Source organism: Hemicordylus capensis, chromosome 4 (assembly GCF_027244095.1).
Source record: "Hemicordylus capensis ecotype Gifberg chromosome 4, rHemCap1.1.pri, whole genome shotgun sequence".
NCBI lineage: Eukaryota > Metazoa > Chordata > Lepidosauria > Squamata > Cordylidae > Hemicordylus > Hemicordylus capensis.
In genome coordinates this window covers 261,249,340-261,262,094 of record NC_069660.1, presented here as the reverse complement: position 1 = coordinate 261,262,094, position 12,755 = coordinate 261,249,340, and the positions used below count along the sequence as shown (strand labels likewise).

At 41.1% G+C, this 12,755-nt stretch overlaps 1 protein-coding gene across 7 annotated transcripts in view; it reads right to left on the bottom strand.

Annotated features, from left to right (window-relative positions):
- Window positions 1-7,862: 7,862 nt before the first annotated feature.
- The window catches only part of FAM110B (family with sequence similarity 110 member B), a 155,602-nt gene continuing 150,709 nt past the window's right edge, over window positions 7,863-12,755 (bottom strand). For all 7 annotated transcript variants that reach the window (XM_053247626.1, XM_053247624.1, XM_053247629.1 and 4 more), the window contains one exon: window positions 7,863-10,794. In XM_053247626.1, the coding sequence (XP_053103601.1) occupies window positions 9,341-10,453 (1,113 nt within the window). In that variant the 5' untranslated portion in view covers window positions 10,454-10,794 and the 3' untranslated portion in view covers window positions 7,863-9,340. The remainder of the gene's footprint in view (window positions 10,795-12,755) is intronic.

Genomic DNA, 12,755 nt, shown 5'->3' with positions numbered 1-12,755 from the left:
CTTAACAGTGACGGAGCACCGGTGGGGGATATGCGGCGGGAGGGGTAAGTGCACCCTCCCCCGCCCTTAAAGGACTACCCCCGCCGGTGCCGAAGAAACTTCGTGCACATCCCTACTACACAGAATAGATGGTGCTGGGGGTACATGGTGCATGGAGAGCTTGCTTTTAACTAACCTGGAGATGTGTAATCCATGGATTCTTAGGTTCAGAAAGTGGATCATGCAGATGGAAAGTTTAGTTATCTGGCAACCATGGAGAAGAAAATGGCAAGCAGACTTCCTGGGTCCCCCATCCAGTCAAATGCCTAGGAGTTTAAAGAATAAAGTCCACCCCGCCCCCATGTGGATGTGCTGCACGGCATTCCTGCCTATTAAAGAATTAGCATGCGATTCAATGTCTGCTGCAGATTTATTGCAAGGAAATAGCTGGGAGCAAAGTGAGGAAGGGGTTAAACTGTCATTGGTCCAATGAAGTCGGCTGACAAAGCTGGAACGAGCCGAGCATGACTGACGAGCTGAGCATAAACAAGCTGAGTGCAATCCCTCTGGGATCGTGGCCAATGGCAGCCGCCTCAGAACGTGCTGACGCTTTGCCCTCCATCTGGCAACACAAGTGGTGCATGGCTGCTGAGGATATGGCCTTGGCAACTGAGTAGGCGGGGGGGGGGGGGCAACCAGCCCTGAAAACGGAGGCTGCCTAACTGTGGTTGGATGAACGTATGCGATGTGATTCACAGTTTCAAATATTAACCATGTGTTTGTCAACCTCGGGTTTAATGTTATGTGCGAATGCGGCTTCTGTGTTCTATTGTCTTGTTCTGAACCACTGAGAAACATAGGGCACAAAGCCATGAAGAGCTGCATCTTGGTGATCTTCTCTCCTCCATTCAGACTGAAGGCCAAGAAAGTTATTTCATTGTCTTAGTCTGAATGGAAGGGGTGGGGAGGAATTAATAAGTGCACCTGCTGCATTTCTGTTTGACATTTACTGTTGTAGGTAACATTTTGGGAAGCACTATACCATGTAGAGACACACCAGGCAGAAATTCACCAGGGCACCTCTCCAGCATGTGAAGTGGGAAGCTGCACCTGTTGAATTTCTGTCTGGACACATCCTTCCCCAGCCCAATGTCGAGCTGAAAGGCTAAGGCACAGAGCGTAATTTGTAAAACCAGCATAATAACAGATTGCACCAAGTCTTTATTGCTTGCATGGTGGGGAAATTAAGGTGAACACTTCAACTTGCAATTTCCAGATTTTTAGACCAGGAGTGAAAGTACCTTACCACCACCAAAATGTTTACGTACTGTTTTTCAACCAAAGTTTTCAATAGATAAACAAACATTATTCCCTGTCCCCAAAGGGTTGACAATTCACAAAGAAACAGACATCAGCAATCACCCCTGGAGTGATGCTATGGTGGGGTTGGTTAGGGCCAATTGCTTTCCCCTTGCTAAATATAAAAGAATCACCACTTTAGAAAGGTGCCTCTTTGCTCAGCAGGGTCTCCACTTAAACTGATGTTTAATAAATAAATAAATTACAATATAGGATTGTATGAATGTTTTGACCTGCAATCCTCAGGCGTAGTCCTCATTAACTTAACTATTGTAGCCTTATGGCCAAATCAAACAATATTAATGCCTCATAGTCTAGTGTGAGGTTTAATTTAAAATAAAAATAGAAGCTGTGCAGGACTCAAGTTGGATTGGGACTCAGTCTCCTGTACAGGGTGTTTAACCCTTTATTTCTGTGCTATTTCCCCACAGACATTCTCTTTCCTGGAATGCGTTTTTGCTGACCTGAAACACAGATATCGCCTGTGTTGAGGACGGATGGAAATATGATAGTGGGCATCCTCCAGGTCTATGGATACAAACCACATCCCTCTCGATAGGACTGCCATAATTTCTGTAATAGTGAGCATTCTGAAGTGTTTGTACTGCATGTAGGAATTAACGACTTTCAGGTCCAAAATGGAGTCATCAGCTGCAATGAGTCTCTGAAAATGCCATTTGTTAGCATGGCAACAAGGGACACTTTTTCAGCAGGAAGGCAGCAAAATACTCCCTACTTCCACACAGTGGTCCAGATCCAGCAGCCTTGCATGTCTCCTGCTTTTGCTTGCAATAAACCCCCAAACTATACAAAGATGAATCTAACAAGATGTCAACTTTGTCCTTTAGGCTGAAATCGTAAGCTCAGGTATCTGGAAATAAGCGCCACTGCGTTCAACAGGATTTACTTCCACGTAAACACAGGACTACACTGCAAGACTTCTAATCCCTTTTATATTAATGTTTATGCTGCTTGTGGATGTTTTCAAAAAGGATGCTCTATTGATTGAAGTCCAGAGTTATAGCAATACACCCAAGAGTCAGCTCATATGTAACGCTGGGAGAGTCTGCTCCAGCTGCTGCTACTTGGAACTTTCCAGGTGATAGACTTCTGCATAGAGTTTATTCAACTCCCCTCTCCCACAGCTCCATTAAGCACTTTGTTTCTCACTGAATGAACAGAGACTTGAATCAAATATGTGCAGTCTCCATGGACGGATGAAGCTGCAGCAAAAAAGGGAAAAGTCAGCAGTGCTGATTGGCTGCGCTTTCTAAATGTGTGTTTTGATTGTTGACTTCCTGCCAACTCCATTATTCCTTCTGTGCTTGCCCTTCAAAAGCCCTTGATCATCAGATGGCACATTTCCTTTGCAACACACTCAGCATTCTCTAGCACAAAAACTGAAATTCATAACTTACATCCCAATCTTTTCACAATAATTTCTCTCTCCAGCTTTTACATCTTCCCATTTCTTGTAATTGCGATAGATGAGGTGGTAGAACAGCTGCATTTCCACTGCCTCATGATTCTCTCTTTAGAGCATATGCAGGAAGTCAATGGTTTGTTGTTTGAGAAGTTTGAAAGAGAGTTCAGGATGACACACAACACTGTAAGTTAAATTTTAAAAGGGCTTGCTTTCAGACAAACGATACATTTTAGATAATAGGACTACTCATGTAACAGTTCCAATTTGCACTGTCAATAAGCAAAAAACAAAAGGCACCACATTTGCCAATTCTAGAGAGAAAACAAATCTGATACTTGAGCAGGTCCTGGGGTTTGGCTGGAGGCAATGTTCACAGAAAGTCCTGTGTGCCTTTCATTTTGCTTGAGTATTGCAAGTTTCTTCCCATAAATCAAATCTATCCACATATCAGGACGCAATTCAATCCAGGCTAGAACTGTGTCACAATCAGAAAGCAGGAAATAGCTCACAAATGTGACCTAAGCCTCAAACATGGGTTAAGGTGAACATACGTTATATAAGAGAATGAGCCTGTACTGTAGGAACATGGGAATTTGGCTTTGTAACAAGTCAGACTACTGGTCCAAAAAAGTGCTGTCTACACTTACTACCGGTAGCAGCAGCTCTTCAGGGTTTCAGGCCTATCTGGGAATGCTGAACCGTGGACTTTCTGCAAGCAAAGCAGATGCTCTACCACTGAGTTATGGCCCCACTACCACTTTCTCAGTTTTATCTTGTACACAGATATGACAATAAGAACATGACTCACATGCTTACATACTTACACACCCACCCACCAGCTTCTGGACCTGGCTGCTGCTTGCTCCTTTCTGCTATCTGGATAGTGGTTGGGCGGAACAGTGCTCCTCTATCACTGCTACACATCCCCAGGTCATAGGAAAATCAAAATATAAAAAAAATAATGGGGATATAAGAACTGGGTAAAGTTAAAAAAAAAAACAAAAAACCCCAGGCTTAGTTCAGACAGGTAATTTCTCTCACCCACCCTTGCCCCCAAACATTTGGCAGCTTAGTGCAAAACATCGTAACAGAATCCTAGTGCCCAGCTTTATGAACTAGAGTATAGTCTCACATGGTGCCTCAGAGCTCTTCATGACAGCCCTACATCCATTAGCTCCACAACTCTTGGGCCTTTGCTTTGCAGATCTACAGTTCCCCTGAATGATTTAATATGATGCACCTGCGTTTTAATCTAACCCCATGTACATTTTATGTATCCATTTGGTATGACCATCACCTGGTTTTTATCCAGTTTTAAATCTATGTTTCCATATATATTTTTAGGTCTTCATTTTATACTTATATGGCTATCATTTTATAATATACTTGTTATTTTCCTTTTATAATTCCTTTTAATTATGCCTTTTATGATTTTTTAGGAAATTATCTAAAACACTCTGTTACTAGCAAATATTAGTAATTGTATAGAAATCATTATATATCCAGGCTCTTAAAATGTAACAGACAGGTTTAAATAGCAACTGCTGCTTTGATTTTAGGTATTGTACCATCTTGGATACTTTGTTACTTTCTCTTTTAATACGTAATCAGCCTTATATTTTATGCTGGTCCATGACCGTAATAAAGATTGATTTGATTCTGTAACATAATTCAGTGCTGTTGTTTTTAATTCAGTTGTTGGATTGTGCCGTTTCCACAGTGGACTAAAGGATATTATTAGGGTTTTGAACTTAGCTGAGTAGGGAAGGGGGCCAACCTAGCAACTTACCAAAACTTCAGTTACTTAGTAAGTGTATCCAATAAACAACTTTTGTGATGCCATACAAACAGGAGCTATCGTGCTTTCTTCTATGAATAGGAAAAGACTTGGTAAATCCAACTCTATACAGAATGGTTCTCTTTATGTCACTGAGAGGGCCAACTGGCCGCGATCCAGTTCCTGGAGTAATTTTATTTTGAAATGCCACCAAACAGTAACCAATGTATGATAAAAAGATTGCTTTCAATTTATAAGGGGAAAAAGTGTTTCCACTTTATCTGAAGGAAAGGTGTACATGATATATATATATATATGTGTGTGTGTGTGTGTGTGTGTGTGTGTGTGTGTGTGTGTGTACACACACACACTCTCTCTCTGCCTATCTATCTATCTATCTATCTATCTATCTATCTATCTATCTATCTATCTATCTATATTTATATCCCATTCTTCCTCCAACCCAGAGAGGTGTACTACATACTTAGGTTTCTCCTCACAACAACCCTGTGAAGGTAGGTTAGGCTGAGAGAGAAGTGACCGGCCCAAAATCACCCAGCTAGTGCCATGGCTGAATGGGGATTTGAACTCGGGTCTCCCTGGTCCTAGTCCAGCACTCTAACCACTACACCAGAAAGAAGCATTTTCTTTAACCTTTTAGCCAAGTTAAGTTTAAACATGAAAGACTTGTCCTAAGGGGCAGGTCCCTTATAAAAATATTTATAAATAAAAATATTTTATTTTAAAATATTAAAATAAAAAATTAATATTTTATATATTAAATAAAATATTTATTTTAATATTTTAAATAAACTAAAGCATGTTCTCTGTCAGAGGAGAGCTTGACTATGGGATGAGAGATGGAATTTCTGCACCAAAACGGTGCACCAGCTGGTAACCTCCAGGCTTGACTACTGCAATGTGCTCTACGAGGGGCTGCCTTTGTATGTAGTTCGGAAACTTCAGTTAGTTCAAAATGCAGCAGCCAGAAAGGTCTCCGGGGCAACTCAGAGAGACCATATTATGCCTGTTTTGAAACGGTTGCACTGGCTGCCAATATGTTTCCGGGCAAAATACAAAGTGCTGGTTATTAATTTTAAAGCCCTGAAAGGCTTAGGCCCAGGTTACCTTAGGGAGCACCTTCTGCATGATCCCCACTGCACGTTAAGGTCATCTGAGGAGGTCCATCTCCAGTTACCACCGGTACATCTAGTGGTGACTCAGAGGCAGGCCTTCTCCGCAGTCACTCCTGGACTGTGGAATGCACACCCTGCAGAAATCTGTAATTTGAACTCTTTATTGGCTTTTAGGAGAGCCCTTAAGACCTATCTGTTTGGCCTGGCCTTCCTGGGTTTTTAAATTGTTGTAAAGGGTTTTAATTGTACCTGTTTTTCAGGATTTTAAAACTGTTGTTTTATACTATTTTGTAATTTTTAATTGTTGATTGATTTTAACTGTCTTTGTTTTATTGCAAACTGCCCCTAGCCAATTTTGGAAGGGCAGTATAAAAATTGAATAAATAAATAAATAAATAATCAACTGTTATCATTGACTGGTTTAATTGACTGGTTTGTTATTGACTGGTTTGTTTTATCCAGACATCGAGTCCTTCCCAAGGAGCTGGGATGGATGAATTTTATTATCAATGTTGTTGCTGTTATTATTATAGATATCATCACAGAATATAGCCTGTTCTCAGTAAAGTTGCTTTTTGTAATTGGCTGATGGTGATTTCTGTGGCCCCTATGGTGTTGAGGTGCTCTTCAAGGACTTTTGGAATTGCACCTAGGGCGCCAATTACAACTGGGATTATTTTGGTCTTCTTCTGCCACAGTCTTTCAATTTCAGTTTGTAGATCTTCGTATTTGGTGATTTTTTCTATTTCTTTTTCTTCTATTCTGCTATCCCCTGGTATTGCTATGTTGATGATTTTTAACTGGTTTTTCTTTCTTCTCGACTACAGTTATATCTGGTGTATTGTGTGGCAGATGTTTGTCTGTTTGTAGTCGGAAGTCCCATAATATTTTTATATCTTCATTTTCCTCAACTATTTCAATTTTATGGTCCCACCAATGTTTGGCTACAGGTAGCTTGTATTTTTTGCAGATGTTCCAGTGTATCATCCCTGCTATCTTGTCATGCCTTTCTTTGTAGTCAGTCTGTGCGATCTTTTGACAACAGCTGATTAGGTGGTCCACTGTTTCATCTGCTTCTTTACAAAGGCGGCACTTGCTGTTTGTGGTTGATTTTTCGACTTTTGCTCTTATTGCATTTGTTCTTAGTGCCTGTTCTTGTGCAGCCAGTATTAAACCCTCTGTTTCTTTCTTCAAGTTGCCATTCTGAAGCCATTGCCAGGTCTTGGTGATGTCTGATTTTCCACTTATTTTGTGCAAATATTGACCATGCAGTGGCTTATTTCTCCATTTTTCTGCTCGGTTATTGACTTGTTCTTTCTTGTAGGTCTGCTTTGTTTCATTGGTGTTGAATAGTTTCTCGTTATTGACCATTTGAAGTGCATCTTCTTCACTGTCCCTTATATATTCTTCAAGGCCTCTTTTCTCCTCCTCTGCTGTTTGATGGACTTGCAGCATTCCTCTTCCACCTGAGCTGTGAGCATTCCTCTTCCACCATCACTGTGGGGGTGCAGAGCATGATTGATGGTTGTGATGATGATGATGATGATTTAATTTAATTTATTTTCTATACCACCCTTCCAATAATGGCTCAGGGCGGTTTACACAGAGAAATAATAAATAAATAACATGGCTCCCTGTCCCCAAAGGGCTCACAATCTAAAAAGAAATGTGAGATAGACACCAGCAACAGGTACTGTGCTGGGGGTGGATAGGGCCAGTTACTCTCCCCCTGCTAAATCAAGAGAATCACCATGTCAAAAGGTGTCTCTTTACCAAGTTAGCAGGTAAAGAGTCACCTTTAGGAGGTACTGTAGTAGCGAGCATGAATTGTCCCCTTTGCTAAGCAGGGCCCACCCTGGTTTGCATTTGAATGGAGACTACATGTGAGCATTTTAAGATATTCCCCTTAGGGGATGGGACCGCTCCGGGAAGAGTACCTGCATGCTTGCCTGCAGAAGGCTCCAAGTTCCCTCCCTGGCATCACCAATACAGGACTGGGAGAGACTCCTGCTTGCAACCTTGGAGAAGCTGCTGCCAGTCTGTGTAGACAATACTGAGCTAGATGGACCAATAGTCTGACTCTGTATAAGGCAGTTTCCTATATTCCACAGTTGTCATATTTCATCTCCTTCATGTACCTACTTCAATATATTTTTTAAAAAATACAACAGGAGCACATGACCAGTAGCTGCACCAAGAGCTATTTATTAGCATAACACTCTTTTTTAAAGATCTCGTAAGAACTGAAATATGTACAAAGTCTTACAGCATTTACACAATAAAAAGTTTCCTATTAGCTGATGACATAAGATAGTGCTGCAAAGTACTTCAAAGCATGAATATAATAATAATGAAGCAGACCACTGCACTTTCAACTTTTCTGCTACGCACCACAACTGTCACTTTGACATGACAGTTAAACCATTGGGAAGACACAAGATTGTCAAAAAATGTGTAACAGATTGACGTGCAGCACTAAACATGGTAAGGAAGGGCAGGAAGAGAAGAGAGGAGGGCAAAAAAGAAAGAAAATAAAGCTACATACTGTCATGTTTCTACAGTTTCCTAGAGCTGTAACAAACTTCCACAGCCTTAAGATATAACATATTTAAGACAACATAATCACAATTTCTCAGATATAGTTCAGCTATATTGAGTGTGTTAACTTCTGGATAAGAGGCTCATACTGATATGGCTGTGTACTTCCATTTTTTTTTCCTGTTAATGAACTGCTCAAATAGGTCTACGAAAAGGTAGTCAGCAGCAGGAGCTTGTAATCATGATGTGCTTTGTCTAGTTAAAGGCATTCAAGATCAGCAAACAGGATCTAACCATTCCTATCAAAAGTTTAAGCCAAGAAACCGTCCTTCAAAATTCTACCCTTCTTTTCCTTTGCCACTTTCTTGGCCTCTTTTTAAATAGCCCTTGATTGGTGCAACCAAAATCATTCAAGTTCTTTGGGACACCAATCACCTGCAAGAGTAGTTCATGTGATTAGCATAGGCTCAAACTATTTTTGCTGTTTGTGTGCAGGGGCAGATGGGTGGGGATTGAGTTAGGCAATTAAGATCAACAATCCTGGACCATTTTCTTAATTTAAAACAACAACAACTGAATTGTACATTGTTGTTTATCGACTGTCCTTTTGAAACACTTTCCACAGGTTTTCTAGCAGCTATGCTGTTCTAGGCAAGGTTTTAGAACAACCTTATTTTGGCAGTTTTCCCTCCTTTTTTGCCTCCAAAATAGATTTTAGTTTAAGTTGAAAAGTTACCTGTGTTTGTTAACAATACCTATGTTGAAGACACAAAAGATGTGAAATTGTTTTAAAAAAACCACAAGGGACTACAGAAATATTAAGAAGAAGCCATATAACCATTTAATGTAAACAATTCATTTATAAACAAAGCCCTATTTAGATTCTGGTCTTAAACTTTTGGCAGATAATGTGTGTATGCTTAGCCAGGCTCTGTAGCTAGTTATTGTTCAAGTGGAAGCCAGGTCAGTTCACATGTTGACAGGCATGCAACTTGAAAACATTGCACAACAAGCAACACAAAAAGAGATCTTAGAAGTGTATTAAGACTTCAAGTAGACTTCACAACCCTTCACAACTGAATATTCACAAAGATACAGTCCTTGTTTGTCCATATGTGGTTTTGCTCACACATGGGACACTTTCTGTGACTCTCTAGCTTGCTTGATGCTATATAACCACTTGATAATTCGGGCATTTCTTTCAATTGCAGAAATACCATATGGCACGCGGTCATTGGCACTGTCATCGTTTCTAAGGTCACTGTTGCTATCCTGAGACTGTTCACAGTCTGAACTGATCATACTTGCACTGCGAAAGTTGAGAGAGATAATATCTGAGTTAGCCCTTGCAAAATTTTCCATCCCAAGATTTTCAAGCTCTTCAGGATCCAGTCCACAGTAGTTAAAGAATCTTTCAACGTCTGCATCAACACGAAAGTATCTGTCACTTAAGTCCGACTTTGAACGCTGTAGGGAAGGTCTTCTATTGACTCCACAGCTGGTTTCTACAGTGTCCATTTCTGGTGATTTCAAACTGGTAATGGCAGCAATTTTAGGTTTGGGAGGCAAGGGTGGAGCTGAACTACTGCATGGTATTGCTTTTAAGGGTTTACCACTCGATACTTTTCTAATGTCTGATGAGCTATGGGAAACGTGCAAGAAGGACTCTGGCGACTGTTCCAGTAGCCGCCTACTGACACTGGAGTTGCTTTCTTGAGGACTGCTACGGCCTTGGGTAGGGTAAACCTTTAAGGATTCTGCAAACGAATGCCGGTTGAGGTCTCCTGAATCAGATTTGTGGGGAGGCCAGTTTCGCGAACTGTATTTGTGACCTGAACCTGAACTGGAACCTTCTGAGCTGTTGATGATGTTTTTCAAAATCTCTAGCTTTAGGTTCTCTCTCTGGACACCACTCTCAGTCTTTGCATTATTATTAAACACTTTTAAGGTAGGGCTGCCCAAGGCTCGCTTAGCGGCAGGGCACACCGGTGGCTTGGGAAGCACTGCTGGCTTGACAGGCTCTTGCTTGGCATTGATGACCTCTTGACTCTTAACGTATTTGGCCTTGTCAGCTTCCAGTCTTTCCACAGCACTCAGTCTTTTTGGATTAGGCTCTGCCTGCCTGCGAAAATAGTCAGGCCCTTTATTTAAAATTCGGAGGGGAACAGCTGAGGTGAATGTTATGGCAGGGCTGACGGGTTTTACCATGCTACCTGTCTGTAGTGTTTCTGTAGGCATGTTTGGTGGCCTTTCCCCGGCAGCCGTTTTGAATTCCTTTCTGATATCTTCTAAATGCACGGTGCAGAAACATGTATATTAAGCACAATGAATAGCAGATGAATCTTGGAATTGAAGGGCTAGCAGAAGCAGCAGCAGCAGCAGCGGTGGCGCTTCATTTCACAGCTCATTAAGTATCGCTGTGTTTCTTTCTTTGCGTTTTTTCTTCCTCCAAGGCAGCCTTTGTACAAAAAGGCCACCAGAAACAAGCCTGTATTAATCCTGCTCTGCTGGTTTCTTTCTTCTCACTGAAGGATGTGGAAGTCTCTGCGGTTTCTTTGTGTTCAACTACAAGCAGTGATCTGAAACACAAAATAACCAACCACATGTTAGTAAAAGTGTATAATATCACAGCTATAGCAACAGAGATCTCTTCCCACACCCTTTAATTTGTTGGCTGATCTACAGCTGTGAGCTGTTCTGGCTGAAATATGCCATCATACCTTTACCTAGCAGGATGGGCCTTAATAAGATGGAAAGCAAACTGAGATTCATGTTCTTCATTTAAGTTTCTAGACAGGTTTGTGTTTATGTCTTTTATAAAGATGCTAGTTATTCATAACTGAAGTCTGCAGTTGAAAAGCTACACATCCCAAGGCTCATAAAAGAATTCATATTTTTATTTACATCTCTTATATAGACTCTTGCTACATCAAGGCTATGTCTGTCATTTGAAACAAGGCAAAGAGGCAGAATGAAAATGTGCCTTTTGGAAACATAAAAATGGTATCTATGCTGTTTTGGCTAACTGAGCATAACTTATACCTTTTACAGCAAGCCTGTTTTCTACAGAGTTAAACACAGGAATGTGTGTTTCCCTTTAGTGTTTAAACTAATAAGGTTTCAGATAACCATAAATATATATGAGATATTAATTATACCATAGTTAGAAATTTATATAGAATAAATTCACCAGTGCACACATTCAAACATCCTGAGTCAATTATGAAAACAGATTGAGTAACCTTGCAAACATCTTCTGAGGGGGAACTTCTGTCTGCTTGCTTTGTCTAATCCTCTCTTACTGCTTGCAGTTACCCCTTGCTTGCTACTTTCCCCCTTTTTGATTCCCCTCTTTTGCTGTATCTCCCCTCTGTGTGTGCTTACTGCATTTACCCAATGGTTTGCTACTAACGTTTCTAGTCAACAAAGTGTGGTATGTTTCGGACTAGAAATACAGCAACATCAATCATCAGGGAGGGACGGTGGGTGCAGTGCCAGCATTGGCTGCACTGAGAAGAGGGTCGTTGAAGCAGTCTGCCACTTGGCTGCTCGGTTGAGGCAGTTTCTGGGTACCACCAGCAAGTGACAAATTGCATGGCCTATAATGCGCAAGGGTTGGGTTCAGATGACCGAAGACCAGAAACTTTCGCTCTCCCCTGACCTCCATCGTGGACATAATGGTTACACTGTTGTTACATCAGCGTAATTATTTGTTCAAAGACCATCCAAAAGTCATGCTTTAAAACAAATGATGATGCCATCAGACACTAGGAGTGGAGGTAAGATGAAAGTGGGAAGGAGAGGGTGTGCTGGCTCAGATTGCGTTCATAACTGAAGAATCCCCTTTTTTGACCCACACAAGGTATTATGAAATAATGCAGAGGAATTAGCACAAAATAATGTATAATTTGATTCCAAGTCAATATATGGTTGGAAGGTAGTTAATGACTCTAGCTATAATAGCCAGAAGCACTGCTCCTACATCCAGACATCGTATACCTGTGATGACCTGAAAGAGAACAGGACAAAGAAACAACCATGACAACATGAGTGACAACTGTCCTGTGGTATCTGGCTGGCTACTATCAGCAGACAAAATGCTCAGCTGGACTGGTTTAAGCTGATACCAAATGCCTTCTATCATTTTATAAGAGCTTAGATCAGGCCTTGTCAATTTTTCTTTGGACCTGGGTACTAGTCCAAAAATTTAGGAGCCAATGAACAACACACTTAAATTACTGGACTTAGTGACGAATGTGGTGAACAAGGAGGGTAAGTGAGTTTCTCTTAGAGATGTACAAAACAATTCGAGCTCGAAACTAATTGCTCTTAAAATTAAGGGCCTGTATCGAGCTCAAAACAAAAGTACCCCATTTCAAGCTCGAATCATTTCTTGCCATTTTGGAGGGCTATTTTCCCCTTGCTGACTGGCTTTCTGGTACTGGCTTCCAATTGGCTTGTGATCTCCTTGCTTGGCTTATCATCTAAATCAAATGTTACCATGGGCAACTGTGTCCCCATTGGCTGGGGGAAGGGAGGA